Genomic DNA, 21,121 nt, shown 5'->3' with positions numbered 1-21,121 from the left:
GTGCACGGACGTCTCCAGCAGAGATTCCCGGGTCAGCGCCGCACCGCTCAGAACCTCAGAACCTCTGCTCTGAGCGAGCAAGCAATCGAGCGCCTGCCTTCTCCAGAATGACACGCATTATTTTTTTGGTCTTGACTTTTATAACTCCGCTCCCAGCACACCCCTCTCATCCTCTGAGTCCTGACTCTTAACTCTGGTCACTGCACAAGGAGGTCACGGAGCATGCCACAGGAACGAAGGGATGGGGGGTGGGGGGTGTGTGTGTCGGGCGGGGGGGGTGTTTTCATTTTTGAGAAGAAATGTCTTTTCGCTCTGTCTTTTTCCCCATTCTCAGCCTCTCAGGTCTTTTTCTGCCGACTGACTTCTTGCATCCCGGCCTGCTGAAATATTAAATAAATCCTCCCTGTTTGACGGTTGTTTCTTCTGCAACAGGACTGGGCAAGATGAGGGAAAAAGGGGGAGACAGGACAAGGAGAGAATGAAAGGGAGCGAGAGAGAGAGAGAGAGAGAGAGAGAGGATGGCGAGAGAATGAAAGGGAGCAAGAGAGAGAGGATGGCAAGAGAATGAAAGGGAGAGAGAGAGAGAGAGCGAGAGAGAGGATGGCAAGAGAATAAAAGTGAGAGAGAGAGACAGGATGGTGAGATAATGAAAGGGAGAGAGAGAGGATGGGGAGAATGATGGAGAACGGGAGAGGGGGAATAAAAGAGATGGAGGATGGAGGGGAGAGAGAGAACGATAGTGTGAGGGCTCACGGTTACTGATTCCATTTGATTCAGCGTCTCTCGGGCACATTCAGTGGCTGCTGAAACATTAATTAACTGTCCAGGAACTCAGGACTGTAGAGCTTCATTTTTTTTTTTTTTTTTTTCTGAACCAAACCGGGGGGACGAGGGGGGATGGGGGGTGGGGGGGGTTTCGTCAGATTACCGCTCAGCTGAGACCCTCGTGTGACAGAACAGAGCCGTGAAATACGGGGTTATAAAATCCGTCTGGCATCCGCAGCGGTGGCGAAAGCATCTGCTGAAATGGTTTAGCACAGGGACGGGAAGCCGGGTCTGGAGACGGAGCCCGACCGGGGTTCTGTTGGGTTCTGGAGACGGCACGGCGCCCAAGCGCTGGCCCGGGGTTGCGGTGACGGAAGAGTGCCGGACCGGGGAAACGCTCCGGCGGGGGAGACTGCCGGCGAGCGCGTTTGTGATTCAGCGAGGAGGGACGGCGTTCAGGCGGCACGGATGGTGCAGTGGGTAGCACTGCCGCCTCACAGCAAGGAGGTCCTGGGTTCGAATCCCCGTCGGCCGGGGCCTCTCTGTGCGGAGTTTGCATGTTCTCCCCGTGTCTGCGTGGGTTTCCTCCGGGTACTCCGGTTTCCTCCCACAGTCCAAAGACATGCAGGTTAGGCTGATTGGAGAGTCTAAATTGCCCGTAGGCATGAGTGTGTGAGTGAATGGTGTGTGTGCCCTGCGATGGACTGGCGACCTGTCCAGGGTGTATTCCTGCCTTTCACCCAATGCATGCTGGGATAGGCTCCAGCCCCCCTGCAACCCTGTTCAGGATAAGCGGGCTCAGATAATGGATGGATGGATGGATGGATGGATGGATGGATGGATGGGACTCTTTCACTCTTTCACAGATCGTAGCGTAACCCAGTCAGGCCGAGCTGGGAAATTTCACGGCGGTTTCTCACGTCGTTTCTGAGCGAAGCCACAACTTGCCCCTTCAGATTCACTTCACAGTTGGAGCCATTGTTTGGTGTCATTGTTTGCGCTCTTACCATGCTTTTGCTGCTAAAAATCTTTTGTTTTCAATTCTCATGAAGCAGTGTCGTTGGTTTTGGAAATTATACTGTTTACAGTGTTTCATGTCAGTTTGGTTCAATTTAGTTCAACCGAATTTGATTCAAGTAATTAGAATTTAATACGATGCTTTCATCTCTCATTTTTTTTTTTTTTTTTTCACAGAAAGGCAACATATATCATATTAATTTATAATAAATGACCAACCTGAACACACCAAGAGGCAAGAAAATACCCACTGTCACGGCTTAAAAGAATTTAAAAGATTAAAAAACGAATCCCATGAAATGAAAATAAACAGATAAAAATGCCTTTTAGATATTAGTCTGTAGAGGTTCTCAGTAAATACTGAAACTCAGAGTTCAATTCCAGGTCAGAGTAGCTGTGCAGCCATATTTATTTTCTGTGCTGTAACTTTAGTCTTTAGTATTTAAAGTTCTATTCCGCTGAACATTACCGCAAACAACATTTCAGGGTAATTCTGTGGTAGTTCTGTTGGGGTCCAGCCTGGCATGATCCCCTAATCCAGGGGTGTCAAACTCCAGTCCTGGAGGGCCACAGTGTCTGCTGGTTTTTGGTGTGTTTCAGCACGAGAGATACATTTCAAAGTCTTGCATTGGCTAAAGGCTCCACACACCTTGTTCTCAAGGCCTTAATTGGCTGCTGATTGACCACAAACACCGGCAGACACTGCGGCCCTCCAGGACTGGAGTTTGACACCCCTGCCCTAATCCAATGGCCAATGACAATGACCCACTCCAGCAAAAATGAACTTGAACCCATGAACCAGCACTGATGAGCTCAGGCAGGGCAGGGCTCCCTCTGTTCACCGGGCATGAGGTGGAGATGTGGAGGGGTGTAGAACTGAGGTGGAGGACCGTGGGCAGGTTGGACCCGGCGTAGCCACAATAACGTCCGCACAGCCGTTGGGCCCTTGAGCAAGGCCCTTAACCCTGCATTGCTCCAGGGGAGGATTGTCTCCTGCGTAGTCTAATCAACTGTACGTCGCTCTGGATAAGAGCGTCTGCCAAATGCCATTAATGTAATGTTACTGTCAGAGTGAGTCTGTGATGTGTCTGTAGTTTTCAGCATTCCTCACGAAGCCCCGGCAAGGCGGAGCAGGTGGGACGTTTTTTACAGAGTTTCTGACGCTAACCAAATATTACATTAGCGCGAAGCAAACAGCGCAGGGTTCGACGATGCCTCCCCCCTCCCCGCACGGGCCTGTTTAGTTTCAGAGCGCTTCGCCGGTGAAGGTGTGCAGGGGAGAGTTTTGCTCGCCGTGTTTTTATAGAGTAAACGGCCTTGCAGGAGCTGCCGGCGGATCGATGCGCGCCTGTGATCTGTGATTTTGTGGTTTTGAGCCCCTGACCCATCCCACTCCCGTGTTTCTGACCTGCATCTCAGAGCGCGGTCCGGCCCACGTTATCGACGAGCTGACAAATCTCCGCGCATACCGATACTTTCAACTTCTTTTATTTATTTATTTATTTATTTTTTGGGGGGGGAGAGTCCTTGCCTCAGTCCAGATACCACCTGCCCACCCGGACAGCTCAGCACCCGCGCTTTCAACCACGCCTGATGGCTGTAAATGAGAGCTCTGCCCGGTGACCGGAGAGGTCTGTGAGCCGGGCAGTGCCGCTGATTGATCGCTGCTCTTTATGCATTCGCTGGCTCCCTGAGGCCCTCTCCTATCCTGCAGCAGGGCTGTGTGGAGCTGAGCTGTTTACTCAACTCCTCCAAAACTACCTCCCACTCCTGCTCCCACACCTCCAGCCTTATCCTCAGCTCCGCAATCCCCCCCTGGATTCAATTAACATTGTTCTCAAACTTATAGTCGTTGCACTTGTAGCAGTCACCCATTTCCCGGTGCTGGCTAGTAGTTCCTTTAGCGAGGCATTTCCGTTTTTTCCCTTATTTCCGGATTTCTTTTTCTCGATTTCAGTTTGCAGCCGAGCAAACGTCCACTGGGCTGATTGGAGGGTGATTTGATTCACCTGCAGCTCAGGGTGTGGGAGCTGGCTCTTAATTGGTGATTGAGAGCAGCCTGGTGCATTGCGCTGTTGGTCAGTCAGGGTGTGACGACGCCCTTTCTGTCGGACCTAAGAGGCAGAAACTACACACCTGGCTGATCTTCTGCTCCTACCTTCCTCTTGCAGTTAGACCTCATGGTAGGAAAGCTATAGGGGCTGGAAACGCTGCCACTTTGTCCTATTTTAAGAATTCTTTGCTGGAGTTGCTGTCAGATTTGAGGCATCATTTCTGTCACTATTTTGCCTGCATCAGGGCTTGAGGGCTGATCACTGCAGGAACTCTTGGCGAGCCCTAACGATGGTGTTGGTGTTAGAGTTCATTGACTGAAGTACCCAAAACTCACAAATTTGTATTTGTATTTTTATTTTTTGAAAAAAAAATTGGGGGGGGAGGGGGGTCAAAGGGGAGAAATGGGGAATATTTCAGCTTCCTTTATTATTAATTTGTTCATTATTTCTTCCTGACGAGCTGTAATCAGTACTGCCGTACAATATTACTTTTTTTCATATGTGCTGGTGACCGTTAAACCGTGCTTGTCAAGAAGAAGTAATGGCTTGTATTTCATTGTGAATCAAAGTTCAAGACCGAGTGAGTTCTGTACAGGAGAAAGTGGAGAGTGAGTTCTGCTTGCTAAGGTGATAAAATAGAGCAGGGCTACTCAACCCCACGTCCTGCAGTGCTACTCAACCCCACATCCTGCAGAGCTACTCAACCCCACGTCCTGCAGTGCTACTCAACCCCACGTCCTGCAGTGCTACTCAACCCCACGTCCTGCAGTGCTACTCAACCCCACGTCCTGCAGAGCTACTCAACCCCACGTCCTGCACAGTGTCTGCAACGCTACTCAACCCCACATCCTGCAGAGCTACTCAACCCCACGTCCTGCAGAACTACTCAACCCCACGTCCTGCAGAACTACCCAACCCCACGTCCTGCAGTGCTACTCAACCCCACGTCCTGCGGGCCGCAGTGTCAGCAGGTATTTCCGAATGTGTGCTACACCACCTGATTTCACAAATTACTTTACCTGCTTGGTTTCCATAATAAGTGTGAGTGAATGTACTGTACGTGTGTGAGAAAAGGGAGAAAATCTGCAGATGTGCCAGCATGCATGTTCGATAGTACACTATATATGTGTATCTGAGTGTTCCTGACAGAGTGTGTGTAGGTCTGTGCGCGTGTGTTTGAGTGTTGGGGCTGTTTTGAAAATCACTTGACTGAAAGTTTAGAACCCTGTCCATAGTCCATATGTCAATCATACGGTACATTCGCAATGCAAAGACCAATCCAATGGCCTCCTCCGGGGAGCGCAGAGGAATTGGGGTCTTGGTTACATACACTCTCACGTCTGCGTTCCGCTGCATCCTGGCGCGCGGGGGGCCCTGTTTGACGCAAGCCGAATGAACCCAGCTTGCTGTTCTAGATAAGAGATGGCGCTCCAAGTTAATTAAAGTACACTTAAATTTCACACAAATCCGTCCGCAGAGCGCAAGATAAGGGCTGGTCTGTTTTAAGTCCCCAACCCTGGGCGAGGTGGAGAGGTCCCCATTATTCCGCTGACGGGGATTGTGGGTAAGGAGGTCATTTAATGCAGGGGTAAGTTAATTTACCTGAGGCACTGAATCAACAACAAAGCGAAAAGCCCAGCTATGCGCGACCTGACAATGTGAAGGAGCTAATTCTGTCCGGCGTCTGGACCGCATTCTTGCCGTTGACCTTACGATGTGAGGCCTGTTTCGATCTGCGAGATCCGCGCGGGCCTAAAGCAGGAAGTGGCCCGGTTGCCGCAGAGACGGCCCCGTGCAGTGGGCAGTGGCGGTGGTCAGAGTCCAGGCCGGCGGTAAAGCTCGCCCGCGATTAATGGAGAAAGTAGCAGGAGGACCGCAGCAGGACCGGTGCGTACCGACACCGCTTTAAGGGCTACGGCGAAGAGAAAAGGCGGGAGAGACGGCCAGGCCTTCAGACGTGTGCCCGGCTCCACCAAATGCCAGCGCCGCCGAGATGGCAGGCTTGCAAAGGCCAGCCGTCAGAATGAACCGAACAGCACCGCAGAACCAGACTCCGGCCTCAGGGTACAGAGGCGGGTGTCAGGGTGAGGCACTTTCCCCGTGCTTTTACCAAGTCAGAGACGTTTTTTAATGAGGGCGGATTGTACGAGCTGCGTCCGTGTCTTGGCTCAAGCGGCTGTACCCGAATGTAAAAAAAAGGAAAGATACGAGACGGCGGAGGGCTTCACAGAACAGGAGCGCGTAATAACAGGCAAATAAATCATTTATTTCCGAAGGCAGAAAGAGCAGGGAAGCACCCGCCCAGCCGGCCCCCCACACCGCAGCAGGGGCGAGCTGACAGATTGAGTGGATCTGGGACCTGCCCGGGGGGGGGGGGGGGGGTGTCAGAGCGGGGCGTGAACGCGCGCACGGGGGGCCACTTCTGTCACGGAGCGGAGAGGAGAGGAGAGGAGAGGCGCCGGGCGGGACACGTCAAACTGAAGACCGACCGCCGCCGACACGGCCCCCCCCCGGGGTCACCCACAGGCCCGCGTCACGGTCCGGGGGCCCCTGTGCGCACGTGACATCTCTCACACCGCCATCCCCCCCCCCCCACCCCACCCCGTCGCCTGCCTCCATCTCTCCCTCTGCTACGTTATTCTTACACTCGCTGCCGAACATATTTATTCATGAGACAGACTTGAAGACAGCATCCCCCCGCCTGTGTGAGACAATAAGCCCTCTCGAAGGAGCGGCGTGTTGCGTTTTGTTTCCGTGATGGAGCACCGCTCGCCTCGTCTCCCTGCCAGAGTTACCGCGCTCCTTTTCTCCGTGACTGACACGTGTTGGCTTTCGGAATTACCGCCGTGCGCAGAGCCGCCGAAGTCGCGAATCAATACGGAATTATGTTCCGTCGACGCCGGGTTATCACACGCGTCCCGCTCTCTCCCAGACGAGCAGGCCACGCCACGCTTTTATCGGATAGAGACGGGAACGCGCGAGACGGATCGGGCGGAGAAACGGCCGGATGTGCGTGGCGAAAAATAAGTGGTCGGGATTCGCGGTCGCGTGTGACCTCGCTACGGGCGTAAGTGAGTTCGAGTTTCGTTAAAGATACGTCAGACACGGATCACACAGGCTCGACAGCAACTGCCTGCGATCGAGACATGAGTGGAAAAAGTGCCCTTAAAATGTCTATTAAGGGCATCACTTTCTGCGCAAAGTACTGAGGATTCATTATTTTCCCAAACGAAAAGCTCATTTGAAGGCTAAAGCTCACTCTTTAACAAGCTCAAAATTTAACAGAAGAACAATAACAATAAAAAGAAATTCATAGATCCTCTTTCAGCTTTCAGAGGAGTCCTGAAAACACGGTTAATCGTTGTTCATTGCTGCCCATCGTTTTACTGACACCCGGTGTCACTCTGCTGGTCTCTGTAATGGCAGGATGTCCGCACCAGGTAAACAGACCCGTTCACAGTGACCCAGATTCATGCTGTCCTCAAGTTCCTAGGAGAAAAATTAATTGAGGACCACAAGAGGATCAAGCTTTTAGTTTCAGTCGGAACAGTTTAATTACAGTGTGTTGCTCTCCAGGCTTTAACTTCAACATTTCATGATGTTAGAACAGTTTTGAGTGGATTTAAAATGAATAGGAAAAAAAAAAAAATGTACAAATGTAAAAAGAATAAAAAGGATATTTCGGCAGAAATGTCCTTGAAATAACAATCAAACTGAAGGTCTAATCTCTCCAACTAATTCCGTCGGAAGAGACATTCATTTGAAGCAAGGAGCTACTGTACCCTTTATGGAGTATTGGACTTCTGTGGCCAACAGTAATGAAAGCAAACCGTTTTTTTCTTTTTTTTTCTCTTTCCTAGAGATCACCCAGCTGAATCTGTAGCCTGACTCGTGGCGTGGCAGGCCTTGCAGTGTATGAGAATAAATAAAGAGGCGGGAAGGCGGGAGTCGGTCGGGCTGAGGGATAAGAATAACGACAGGCAGGATTGGAGAGGCCATCAATCATCTTAATAAAAAAAACAACAAAATGGCCGCTTTTCCATTCAGCCCAAACGGTGCCGCTCGCCGGCTCTCAGCCTCCGGACAGCCTCCCGCTCAAGCGTGAGCCTGCTCCCCCCCCTTCACTGCCACCCTGACCCACACATCTCCACAGCAGACCAGCGCCGCCTCCCAACCTGGCCAGCGCCGGGAACGGTGACCTGCGGGAACCGTCTGGAGAAAATGCCATTTTCCCCCTGCGGCTAAAAAAAATAAAATAAAAAAGGTTTGCTCAGGGAAAGTCAGGGGCCTTGAAGTAGAGTTGGCTGCCCTTGCTTGTTTGCCTTCGGGCCGTCAGGAGAAATGAGGTCTCATATCAGTCTGATGGAAGTGAGTGTGCGAAGCTTCGGCGTTGCTCTGTAATTAAAGGCTAATAATCTGAAAGCTCTCGACTCCACGCAGACCTGGGACTGTGGACGCCTCCCAGATGCGAGAGCACCCCTGTGTTTGGAGGAATTAATTTCATCGCCAGGAAACTTGATACTACAATTGCTGTGTCACTGTAATTAATAATTTGCCTGACAGCAAATGAAAGCGGAGTTATCTGACCTTTCTTTCTCTCTCCGCTGTTAGTCTTCAGCAAAGTCAACATTTCCTAATTGGCAATTTTGAAACTTCAAAAAATTACAAGGGAATATTTATGCGCGTAGTACAACACGCGGCGTTAGCCGGATTCCCTTTAATGTTGTCTTTCATCTCGGAAATCAGCCGTGGCGGCGGTGGACCGCTAACGAGCCGGGAAGGCCGGAACGCCGGAACGCCGGAACGCCGCGTGCCTCGGGCGCGGGGGAGGGGCCTGTCCGCGCTGGCGCACGCGCACGCGTTCAAGAGCTCTCCAAAATGTCAAAGCGGACAAATCAATACTGGGGGGGGGGGGGCGCGGGGAGCCAGGGCAGGCGGCGTTCTGCTCCGGCCCGCGCTCGCGGTAAATGTTACGGATTTCTGAGAACTGAAAAGGAAGACTTTCTATTTGCCCTGTCTGGAGGCAAAGGTCATTTTACTGCAGACCGATTCACTGCATTAACCCCACATACCCCCGCCCCATGCCTTTGGGCCCGATACAACGCCCTGCGCGCCATAGCCCGAATCCATAGGCAGACTGTTATTGCTGAAGGGATATAATTAGCCTCCAAGGCCCCTTCCTTCATATCCACAATCGCCTGAGCCTCATGCCTTATTCAACAGACCGGCCACTAGGGGGCACCCTGGGGCCCACCTCTGCTTTCACTGTGAGGTCAAAGTTCAGAGGTCATGTTGCGCATTCCTCTTCTGCATCCTCTGTCTGGTTTAATGGCCGGCCCCCGAGCTTCTCTTCCTGGATTCATTCCTTCGGTCGCCCCGGACTACATAAAGCTGACATCTGCTGAGAATGTACATTTAAAAAAAAAAGAATAATCCAAGCTGTCTCCAGAAGTCCGTTCAATGAAAGGGAAAGAGAGGTTAGGCAGTTTCAGAAAAGTAGCGCAGCCTTGTTTTATATTTATTCTCAAATGTAACTCTTTTTCCTGACCAGGTGTGTGAGATGTCCCAAGGACAAAGCGTATTTCTCTGTTATGTGTTGTCTACCAACACCTCTGCAGAGGGAAGGACAATAAGGAATGTTCTTGTGGTGAAAATTCAAGTTCAGGCTCTTCAGCACGGACTCCAGCTCGCAGTGTGTCGTTCTGACTCCTGACCCCAGTGAGGGTTTTTTTACCCATGAACCCCGAACCCCGAGTTTGCGAAATCAACGTGGACACAGCCGTCACAACAGAACAATCAGGGCGCCATTCTCTCCGTCACAAACAGACAGAGCGCGTCTCCTCCGGGGCTGCCTCAACCCATAAATTCAACCGCAGACCAATAAAAACCATTTTATTTTCTTGTAAATATGAAAACAAAAAAAGGGGGGAAATATATTGACGGTGTTTATCGTCGAGTCCCGGAGAGATGCATTTACTTTTCTCGTGGTAATAAATGGGTTTTATTAATATCACAATCTGGCTGTATAATTATGCAAATTTGGCAGCAGGTTAAGAAAAATGACATCAGGGAATGGGAGGGGGGCATGTTCTCCTGAACGGATGCAGATTGGTAGATATATTTGTCTGTCGGGCCGCTGAGCAGTAGGGAGACGCCCCCATGCTGTTTTTCTCCGTCAGGTTAGTCAATGAGCGCGGGCGGCCGTCTTAACAAGGGGAGTGACAGCGGGGAATTCATCGTGACACGTGGCTTGCGCATATTAATGTGGTTACCTTGCGAGAGCGCGGCCGCGTGCGTGTTCGCACCGTGTTGCACCGCGTTCAGGCACCGCGTTCAGGCACCGCGCCAGCCCGGCGGACTGATGCACAACGCCGCAGGGAGAGGAGATCCGTCTTCCCCGCCGAAATGAGCGCAAGTAGAATAAAAACGGAGAGAGTACCCCCCCCTCATAATTACTCAAATTAATGGACCTTAAAGCCTTGAATGGAAAACATTTCACTCGGACTGTAGGAAGGCAGCGTTGCAGGGGAGGGGATAACTGCGTTATGTTGGCGTGTGGGGGTTTATTGGGTTTAAACACATACCTCATGATAAACACATTTAGAAATGTGTTCTTTTGGATGATGGGGGGGGGGGGGGGGGGGGTGGGGGGGGTGTAGTCAGGGCTAATAATCAGTATTCCTTCCCTAACTCCCTCAGCCAATCTGACGCAATCAGCGCTCAATCAATCAAGGCCTAATCACGGTACGGGACTGAAAACAAATTTCGTGGCATGTGGCGCCCAACCCCAACCCTCACCCCCCAGACATTAATCTTCACGTTCATGAAGCCCGACATTTCTGCTGCGGGTGCCTGCCGGGATTTCACAGACTTTTTTTTTTTGGTTTGTTATTTTAAAAGAAGTACCCGGAGGCTAGAGGAGACGTATATGAACGTACTCAACAGACCTGGGGCCGACCCGGAAAATAAAAACCTGTAAAAACCTGAAACTCTTAATTATCAATTAGGCCCCGCGCGTGCAGGTGGGGTGGGGTGGCGGGCGAGTCGCGGCCAAAATGAAAGACATGAAGAGGTAATTTGTCTTCTCTCTTCTCTCCGTTTCTCTCCCGACTACCTCTTCCCCTACACATCATTAGTTTCACTTTTCATTAGAGGAGATCAATAAGGCTGTCCAGCAACTCCTGCCAGAGACACTGTGATCCAGAGCTCCGGCTTCCTGCTCCTCTCTCTCTCTCTCTCCCTCCCTCTCACGCTCTCTCTCTTTCTCTCTTTCCCTCTCTCTCTCCCTCTCTCTCACACTCTCTCTCTCTCTCTCTCTCTCTCTCTCTCTCTCCCTCCCTCTCACGCTCTCTCTCTTTCTCTCTTTCCCTCTCTCTCTCCCTCTCTCTCACACTCTCTCTGTTTCTCTCTCTCCCTCTCTCTCTCTCTCTCTCCCTCTCTCTCTCTCCCTCCCTCTCACGCTCTCTCTCTTTCTCTCTCTCCCTCTCTCTCTCCCTCTCTCTCACACTCTCTCTGTTTCTCTCTCTCCCTCTCTCTCTCTCTCTCCCTCTCTCTCTCTCCCTCCCTCTCACGCTCTCTCTCTTTCTCTCTCTCCCTCTCTCTCTCCCTCTCTCTATCTCCCCCTCTCCCTCTCTCTCCCTCGCTCTCTCCCTCTCTCCCTCTCTCTCTTTCCCTCTCTCTCACACTCTCTGTTTCTCTCTCTCCCTCTCTCTCCCTCTCTCTCTCTCCCTCTCTCTCTCTCCCCCTCTCCCTCTCTCTCTCCCCCTCTCCCTCTCTCTCCCTCTCTCTCTCTCCCCTCTCTCCCCTCTCTCTCTCTCTCTCTCTCTCTCTCTCTCTCTCTCTTCCTCACCCCAGACCTGCACTGCCCAGGGGAGAGGCATGGTGAGGTGAAAATGAAAAGTAAAAATATAAAGAAAAAGGCTGTATTAATACCGAGAGAGAGAGAGAGAGAGAGAGAGAGAGAGAGAGAGAGAGAGAGAGAGAGAGGAGAGCTCTCAGCTAGCGCTGCCCACTTAAACAGGAATGGTACTGTAGAATAATAACCTATTAAAGTTTAATGGCCAGCAAATGGGCTCTCTAGTTTAATAATGGAAATTGTAGAATTATTTTGCAGGAAATTAGCCCTGAAAGCGTGTTTTGGCTCTGCCGGTCTGCGTGGCGCAACGTCCGAAGCCACGGGCTTCCTCCACCAGCGTCATTAAACACCGAGCGAAACCCACGGCCTTCTGTTGCTCTCAGGCCCCCGTCGAACCCTTATCCGGCTCCCGACCGCACGCCTTCACCTCCACACTCACCGCGTCTATTTTGGGAATGTTGCTGATAAGGACGCCATTTGTGTTATAAAGGAAATGGAAACGGCCTTACCTACCCCTACACAGTAAATGTACATTTACACTTACCCAGAATGGCTGGGAAAAAGTACACACAGAAATGTTAGTTCCAAGGTAGAGACTGAAACTAGTCATTAGCCCTGTTGCCGATAGCAACGTAAACCTGCAGCAGTGCCTGACACACCGTGAGAAGATGGAGAGCCTGGTGTTTTAAGCAGCTGATGGATTATGTAACGGCGCCCGAGAACATATATGGTAAATGGACCGCATTTATGTGGCGCTTTACAATCGATGCCTCTCATTCACACTCCAAAGGTGCCGTGCAAGGTACCGACCGGCCCGTCGGGAGCAATTCGGGGGGATGTTAGGTGTCTTACTCAGGGACACTTTGACACACCCGGGAACCGGGAACAACCCTCCTGAGCTAGCGTCTCGGACGGCACGCAGACTCACCTAGCACGGTCAGACGGGCGGGTCGGGACCTCATCGCCGCCTGGATGGCCTGGCACTCGAAGACGGCATCGTCCGACAGCTCCACACGCTGGATCCGCAGGTGGTGCTCGCCCGAGCCGTGGTCCCCCACCACCGTGTAGCGCGGGTATCCTGCGACAGGGAGAGCGCACACAGGGTCACTTCCTGTCCGCGCGCCACTTCCTGTCCGCGACGCCCTTCGCCGCGCACGCCACGTTCTCACGCGTCATGGTATGATAATTGAAGAGAGACTCCAAAGAAAGCCCCCTGACCATTGTAGCACTCCAGGTTTGGGAGGACTCCCTGCTTTTAAATGCACAGTGTACGTGTGGCATGGTTAGCTCAGCTAGTTCGCTAGTAAGCATGGTGAAGTGCAGTGAAAGCGAAGGCTGGTAGCAGGTTATCGCGACAACACTCCCCGAATGATGTAACCCTCAAATTCAAAAGAACGTTGTTGCCCTTGGGTAGAGGCGAGTTCGTCTTTAGCGGACTGGTAACGCCTTCGTTCAACAAAATATTTGGACAAGTGAGAGGCTGGGGTTCAAATCCCACCTCGGACTCAGGCAATTTCTCACCTGTTACATACGCTGTACACATTTACAGAGTAGCTAAACCGCCGCCTCACATCGCATTAAATGACGGCTCCCATCCGCACGGGCGAAAACTTCGCGTGCCGCGCATAGTTCCGTCTTTATAGTCCGTATGTTGTTTCCCTATTCAAATCCACCAGAAGGACCGTCCTGCGTGTGTTCATTACGATGCAGCCATTGAGACGGGCTATTTCAATATGCGCCCCGCTGGACCGAACAGACTATAGTAATATTAATATGAATACAAACTGCGGCATTTCCCTCCAGCAGCGAGGAACGGCACAAACCCTCTCGCTTTCCCACATCGTTTTTTTCATTTTTATTATTTTATTTTTTTAGCGTAGTGTGAATAATGACTCAGCAGAATCGACGCAAAAGAGAGAAGAAAAAAAAACACTGATCTGGGCTTGGGAGTGGCTATATGTTTGGTGCGAACAAGCGGCTTTTATTGCCACTGCGTATAGGAACAAGAATGATTGAAATGTGCTGGGGCAGCAGAATACAGGGGGATTTATAGTTTAATAAAGTAGAGAGAGGACTGTTTTCAGAAGCCCTGTGTTTTTACAGCGCAAGTAAAATCCGCTGCCTCTAAAACACTTCCCATAACCGCGAGCGGAAATTTGCATCGCGAGCATGCTGCGTTCGCTATCGAAAAAAAAAAAAACCCTCCTAATCATAGGGGTTTCACGCAACAAACTGCTGATCTGAAATGTTTACGTTGAAGCATTTCGCGACGAGGTGTTTCTGGAGTTCTGTCGCAGGTGCGACATTTTCTGTTGAGGTCCGCCCTGGCTCCTGGAACGGAGACGAGTAAAAATTGATCTGCTGATTAACTGCTCCTCCTCTTTGGACAGCGGATGAAATCTGCTTTTGTTTTTTAAAATGGCAGCGTGAGCTGTGAAGCCGAGCCTAATCCCCCCGTCCAGCTCTGAATCGCCTGTTCTGGGCCTCCGTGGGATTATTGCCAGTAAACATCTCGCCAGGATATTGATTCCCTGCATCAATACGACTCATGTTTGCTCTAGAGATTCCAATGGCTTAATTTTTTAAGTGGCTAAAAATCACAGATGTGTGTCTACCGAGCGGGGCTGTAATGGACTGCACCCAGAGCTCGTCAGCTCCAAGGCCCTTGAGTTAGATTACGGAGGCCGGAGCGTTAAAAAAAAAACAAATTAGCAGTCAGTGACAGTGAGTCCCATTCAGTTTTAACGGACCATGAAGTGGCCCCTTAGTTTCCATCTAGGGACACACTGGTGCCTGCAACGGTGCACAAAATTTCATCTCGCCACACGCTGCCTTTAATCTCCCCTCGGCCGAGGGGAGGGGGGGGAGGGGGGGGCGGCAGGACCGGGCCGGGCTTGGGAGCTCGAACGAGCCGCGGATTTCCGTGCGCGAGGATCCATCGACATCCAGATCTAGTTGCCCTGTGTCCCGTCCCTGAGGTCCGGGGACGAGAGGATGTGGAAAAATCTATGACGACCTGGGAAAATTGCAGACGTGTCGTCAAAGGGGGGGGGCAGCTTTAGGGGGTTTAACCGTGGGACAATCATACATAACAGCAAGTGGTAAATAACATTAATGACCATCGATTTCCTGTTAAAACCCTGTGCTTTATTTTGCCACCAAGGGATCGATGGCTTCGCTGAATCATCTATTAGTGTTTAATAGCCGGCTGAAGAAGGCTATTTTTTTTGTTGTTGTTGTGGAGGGATGAGGATTTACGCTCCGACCTCAGGGGTCCGTGCCGGTCGTATTGAACCTGGCGCTGGACACGGTCTCACTGAAGCGCTGGGTGCCCCCACACCTTATAGGACTGTTCATCAGGTGAGCTGTATCCTAATGCAGAAGGGTGTATATATTACCTTAACCTTAACCCTCCCTGAATCATGCTTATTCTCACTACCGTCTGCCAGTTAGTTAAGAGGACTATTGTGCTAATATGAACAAAAAAAATGTTTTTAATTTATTTGGCGTTTATTGCTGGTCACTAACATTTCCATTGAGGCATTCAGCAGACGTAGCCATGTCCGTAGCTTGTGGTTCATTTTAGTTTAGTATATATCCATTAATTTTTTAGAGGGAGAGAGAAAGAGAGAGGGAGAGAGGGAGAGACAGAGAGAGGGAGAGAGAAAGAGAGAGGGAGAGAGAGAGAAAGAGGGAGAGAGAGAGAGAAGGATACGTCAATGACGGGAATATTCCTCACACTGTAGTCTTACTGCACTCACACCTGGCTGAATTAAGGAAAATGTGCCCTAACACATCGCGGGTTACCAGGTGTAGGACTGGATGTTTGCTGCAGCGGTGGAGGTTTCGTGCTTCGCTCCGAGGCGCAGCAGCTCCAGCCAGCCTGCGTTTCCGGTCTGTTACACTTCAGTGCTGCCACACCCTCACGTCTGAAGGGCTAAACTTCAACTTCGCCGAAGAAAGTCTTTCCGGCGATGAATCGATCATAAATATGTATACGACAAACGGAATGCATTTACCATCGGTTATTTTAAAATTAATTGTCATAATGCGGCGAACTATTTAATTTGGAACTCTCTGATCCCTCTGAATTTGCCTGACAAATTCAATTTCTCGTGTTGAAAGGAACGGCGCGGATTGGATTAAGAAGGGCCCTAAAGCGCCAAAGGCTTTACCGCTTCACCCTGGCTGTGGTTATTGACATGGCTCCTGCACCGGCGTTAAGGCCTTAACATTGCGGTTCGGGGGTTCAGCGTGTCAGGGGGTGCAAGGCCAGCCCCGGCACGTGTTTGTACCGCCGAGGACGGCGCCCCGACTTTGAGCCACGAGGTCTCCGCTCCCCGACATCGGTCGGCCGCCGCGGTTGGAAGCCGGAGCCTTCCGCCCCGTGATCGGACGAGGAACGTACACGCTGGTGAGGAGAGAGCCCTGGGACGGGAAGCCTCCGTCTCTCTCCCCTGACAGGGTAATGAACGTCTTCACCGGGGGAGGGGGGCGGCTGGGGGGGCACTGCGAGGCATTAAATAATTTCCCCATGGATCTTAATGAATTCCTAAAGACAACGTGTGTCACCCATGGCAAACGATGTAAAATAGCTCCATTAAAGGTAATGAATCCATCAGTGCTGGAGCGGAGCCGTCTTTATGGTAGATCAATAGTGGGAAATGGCTGTGAACGGAGAAGTGATTTATGCCAGCGAGGAGGGGGCGCGTTGGGGAGGGGGGTGCAGTCGGCGTTCCCGCCCGTCGATGGAGGGAAATGGCCAGGAACATCACTCAGAGGGGCGTCCGCAGGGGCACTGAGACCGGGACCCTGGAACTACCACACCCCCGTAGCATGCAGGGAGTGGTCAGGGAGCCTTGTTGGGGTGTGAAAGTATCGTCGGAGGGGGGGGGTGCATTAATATGAATGGTAAATGGTTGGCATTTATATAGCGCCTTTATCCAAAGCGCTGTACAATTGATGCTTCTCATTTACCCATTCGTACACACACTCACACACCGACGGCAATTGGCTGCCATGCAAGGCACCGACCTGCTCGTCAGAAGCATTTGGGGGTTAGGTGTCTTGCTCAGGGACACTTCGACACAGCCCGGGCGGGGGATCGAACCGGCAACCCTCCGACTGCCAGACGACTGCTCTTACTGCCTGAGCCATGTCGCCCCATAATACCCTGTGCTTCGCTGCCTGCCAGTCATGTTACATTATTACATTATTACATTATTGGCATTTGGCAGACACTCTTATCCAGAGCGACATACAATTGATTAGACTAAGCAGGAGACAATCCTCCCCTGGAGCAATGCAGGGTTAAGGGGCCTTGCTCAAGGGCCCAACGGCTGTGCGGATCTTATTGTGGCTACACCGGGATTTGAACCACCGACCTTGCGTGTCCCAGTCGTTTACCTTAACCACTACGCTACAGGCTGCCCTGTGACCCTGACAACCCCCCCCAGACATACCGCCCCATCCCTGCTTACTCTACTGCCATTTGGCATAATTCACACACGCATGACGGACACCTCGCCCCGCCCTCGAAGCAGACCGCTCCGGCCAGTAAACTGTTAACGACGGGGCAGGCACGACAACGACGGTGCATATCCGAGAGGCTCATTAGCTTAACATTTTGTCTTTCCGTTTAATTAAAATAATGCAAGCGCGACAAAAAGAACAGTCCGGAGTGCGGGGGTTAGGGAGCCGAGAAGGCGCCGTGTGCCTTTTGTCTGGTGATTTATTGGGCTACCCGGTGATAGATTTCTCTCATTTTAATCATTCCTCTCCTCGGCCGAGCGGCCCTGGCTGGCTGAAATGAGCTTTCTGGAAGCGACGGGCGACTCCAGCGGAGGAGAAGCGCGCGGTCACCCGGCAGAACATCAGAGGGCAGGCGTGTGTACACTTTAACGCACACGTCTGCCTCCCTCTCGCACGCCGCGCCTTTACCTGACGCTGCGCTTCCGGCCCGCCGCGCGGACGGTGACGGGGAGCGGGCCCCGCGGGGGGAGAGCGCTCGCTCGGGCCCTCCAGAACGCAGGCTCTGTGAGGGGCCCCGCAGGGCGAGTGGCTACGGGAGTGAACACCACACAGTGAGGGGCCCCGGGCCCCTGGGCTATGGGAGTGAACGCCACATAGTGAGGGGCCCCGGGCCCCTGGGCTGTGGGAATGAACGCCACACAGTGAGGGGCTCCTGGCCCCTGGGCTATGGGAGTGAACGCCACACAGTGAGGGGCTCCTGGCCCCTGGGCTATGGGAGTGAACGCCACATAGTGAGGGGCCCCGGGCCCCTGGGCTGTGGGAGTGAACACAGCCACAGTGAGGGGCCCCCCGGGCAGCAAGCGGCTATGAGGAGGGGGGCCCCGGGCCCCAGTGAACGCGGCTCCATCGCAGGCAGTGGTCGGCCTCCCTCTGAAGTGTCATTAAGCTCCTTCTCTTCCCCCCCCGCCCCACGCCGGGCCCGTCCACCATCTCTCCTTGTTTACCGCCGTGCCTCCTCCCCGGAGCGAGGAGAGCGGTAAGGACACGCCGGGGGAAGGGAGCGGGTTTAATGGGACAAGGTCGTCTGCGGAGGTTTAATTAAGGAGCGCTCTCGGTGACAGGGCAGCGCGTGGGAGAGAGGCCGCTGCAGGGCAGAGGGTAGAGGATGCGGGTTCTCTCCCAGAATGCATTCAGACCGCAAATGAGCCTGCGTCTGAGTGCACGACGGCCCCCGGGCTTCAAGTCGTGATTCAAACCTTCTCCGGTACGAGGGCTGCGTTCAACCGCAGGGGGGGGACCAATTCCTTTCGTGGCCCCACACAGATGTGGTGTGTGCCTATCATACCCGGGACCCCCACCCCCCTCCCCCTTCTTAACTCCTCCAGCAGAACATTATAAGACAGGAAAACCCCTGGTGGTATATTTTACAGTTGAAGGCAACAGATGTTTCATGGCATACTGTAAATGGGACACTGATGCGCGTGGCGTTTCTCCTCCTCACTGTATGGCTTCCGGTTTAAAAGGCGGTAAATGTTTATAGGGATGGATGATAAAAAGAGAAGAAGAGGAAATGGCTTATAGTGATTTTTCAGGCGCACTATGAATATGGATTAGCCGCCATCGGGTGGGGAGATCCGCAGACTACTAAGATGACAGCTCAGCAGTGAGTGTTTCTCCAAATTAAACAATTAAGGTAATTACACAAGCGGCACATTATAATTAGGACAGTGAGCTACTCTTCAGATCCTATTTACCCATTAAAAGTGCTGAAAACGCCGCTGGCGGCTGTAGCACGTTCAGCGTTTCGGAGACGGGCGGCCTTGCAGATGGGCCCTTCTTCCGGAACGGGCCGTTTTGACGTTGGCTAATCTTTTGTGTCAACACCTGGCCACTCCTGCTTTCCCGGACGCGTCTGAGTAACCCGTGACAGAGCCAGAGAAGTAGCTGTCTGTGTGGGCCGGCCCCCGCCCCGCCCCGCCTTCCCCACCCCGCCCCGCCCCGCCCCGCCCAACACGCGTGGAGTGTCTTCACATTGCGATGGCATTTTTAAAGGCCAGGCACTTGTTGGCGTTTGCCCACTTGCAGGCTGACTCGTTTAGCGAACGGCGCATGACTTGGCTGCTCCGTAGAAAAAGCAATAACGTGGGGGAATAATAGGAGCAATAAACAATGGGAAATATGCAGGGGAAGTAATTGGATGATTTGAATTATTTATAATTATAAGGAAGTGAGACGGAGGCATATGGCCAGTCAGTGTGTGTGTGTGGGGGGGGGGGGGGGGGGCAGGTGTGGGGTGCAAGAGGGTGAGGTTGGGGTGCAGGAGGGAGATATTGGGGTGCAGGAGGGTGATATTGGGGTGCCGGAGGGTGAGGTGGGGTGCAGGAGGGTGAGGTGGGGTGCAGGAGGGTGGGGTGGGGTGCAGGAGGGTGAGGTGGGGTGCAGGAGGGAGATATTGGGGTGCAGGAGGGTGAGGTTGGGGTGCAGGAGGGAGATATTGGGGTGCAGGAGGGTGAGGTGGGGTGCAGGAGGGTGATATTGGGGTGCAGGAGGGTGAGGTTGGGGTGCAGGAGGGTGATATTGGGGTGCAGGAGGGTGAGGTTGGGGTGCAGGAGGGTGATATTGGGGTGCAGGAGGGTGAGGTGAGGGGTGCAGGGGCTGAAGGTGAGGCATGGATCAGGACGCAGGTCCCACCTGAGAGGTCTCGGCCAACGCCCAGGGCCAGCCCGTCCTTGATCCAGAGCACAACGCCGTGGTAACCGGGGATGGAGCAGGGCAGGGTCACCGGCTGACCCGCCACCACCACCAGGTCCTGGGGCTGCTGGGAGAACATGGAGTCCGCCCCTGCAGGAGGGAGAGAGAAAGAGAGGAAAGAGGGAGAGACAGAGAGAGGGAGAGAAAGAGAGAGAGAGGGAGATAGAGAGAGGGAGAGAGAGAGAGAAGGTGACGTCAATGACGGGAATATTCCTCACACTGTAGTCTTACTTCACTCACACCTGGCTGAATTAAGAAAAATGTGCCCTAACACATCGCGGGTTACCAGGCAAGAGAGAGAGAGAGAGAGAGAGAGAGAGAGAGAGGCAGCTCATCCCAAATCGTGGAGATGAAACGGCGCCGTGTTTACCCCCCGTCTGGCTGGTCCCTGATTGGACTGTCAACACCTCGTAAAACCCAACACGGGTCGTGGGCTCGCACACGCGTGTGCTGGGTCACTGCGAGCGGCCAGGGCAGAATCTGGGGTCCGGCTGGTGGCGTACGTCAGGACCCCGTGGGGGGTGGTGGTTTCGGCTGGAACCCGACACATCGTGTACTGTTCCTGAAGCCTGCTGGAACATTCCGGCCCTACGGTGTGTTAAGAGAGCGGCATACCCCCCTACCTACAGGGACATGCCCCCCCTTAGGTCCGGCGTCGGCAACCCCGGTCCTGGAGAGCCGCCGGGGGTGTGGCTGGTTTTTAGTTTTCGCCTTAAAATAAGCACCCGATTCAGACCCAGGAAACAAGGCGATGTGAGTGAGTTAACTGTGATCGACTGCTATCATTGATCTATTAAGCACTGAGTAACAACGGAAGCCAGCGCACTCTGCGGCTCTCCGGGGCCGGCGTTGCCGACCCCTGCCCTCGTTAAACGTCTGAAAGGACAGAGACAGAAATAGGAGCCCCTTTTTAAGACCGCACACAAAAAAAAAACGACAAGTTCAGAGGTTGCGCTACGTCACTTTGTGCTTCCGCTCCGGGCTGTGACAAAGGCTGAATGTGCATAATGCCTGGGCTTTCATCCTTCAATGTCAAGCCGCTGCGCAGTGGGTTTGAACCTGTGACCCTTGTGCATGTTGAGCAGAACTGCACACAGCTGGAGGAGCGCGGAGACAGTGAAGGAGGCGTAACGGTGCGCTTTAACAGGCCCTGCCCGTGAATCACAGCGCTGTCTGCGAGGGCCGCCGCCCTTGGAACTGTGTTCGA

The 21,121-nt window shown here is 52.8% G+C and overlaps 1 protein-coding gene across 1 annotated transcript in view; it reads right to left on the bottom strand.

The window, feature by feature from the left end:
- kirrel3b (kirre like nephrin family adhesion molecule 3b) overlaps positions 1-21,121 on the bottom strand; it is a 217,256-nt gene that overhangs the window by 55,454 nt on the left and 140,681 nt on the right. The window contains exons 2-3 of the mRNA XM_061217519.1: positions 19,855-20,004; positions 12,620-12,769 (exon numbers count right to left, since the gene is read on the bottom strand). Of these exons, the coding sequence (XP_061073503.1) occupies positions 12,620-12,769; positions 19,855-20,004 (300 nt within the window). The remainder of the gene's footprint in view (positions 1-12,619; positions 12,770-19,854; positions 20,005-21,121) is intronic.

The sequence above is a fragment of the Conger conger genome, chromosome 13, assembly GCF_963514075.1.
Source record: "Conger conger chromosome 13, fConCon1.1, whole genome shotgun sequence".
NCBI classification, from domain to species: domain Eukaryota; kingdom Metazoa; phylum Chordata; class Actinopteri; order Anguilliformes; family Congridae; genus Conger; species Conger conger.
Note: the sequence above shows the minus strand (reverse complement) of the source record. Positions and strands in the feature narration are given on the sequence as shown.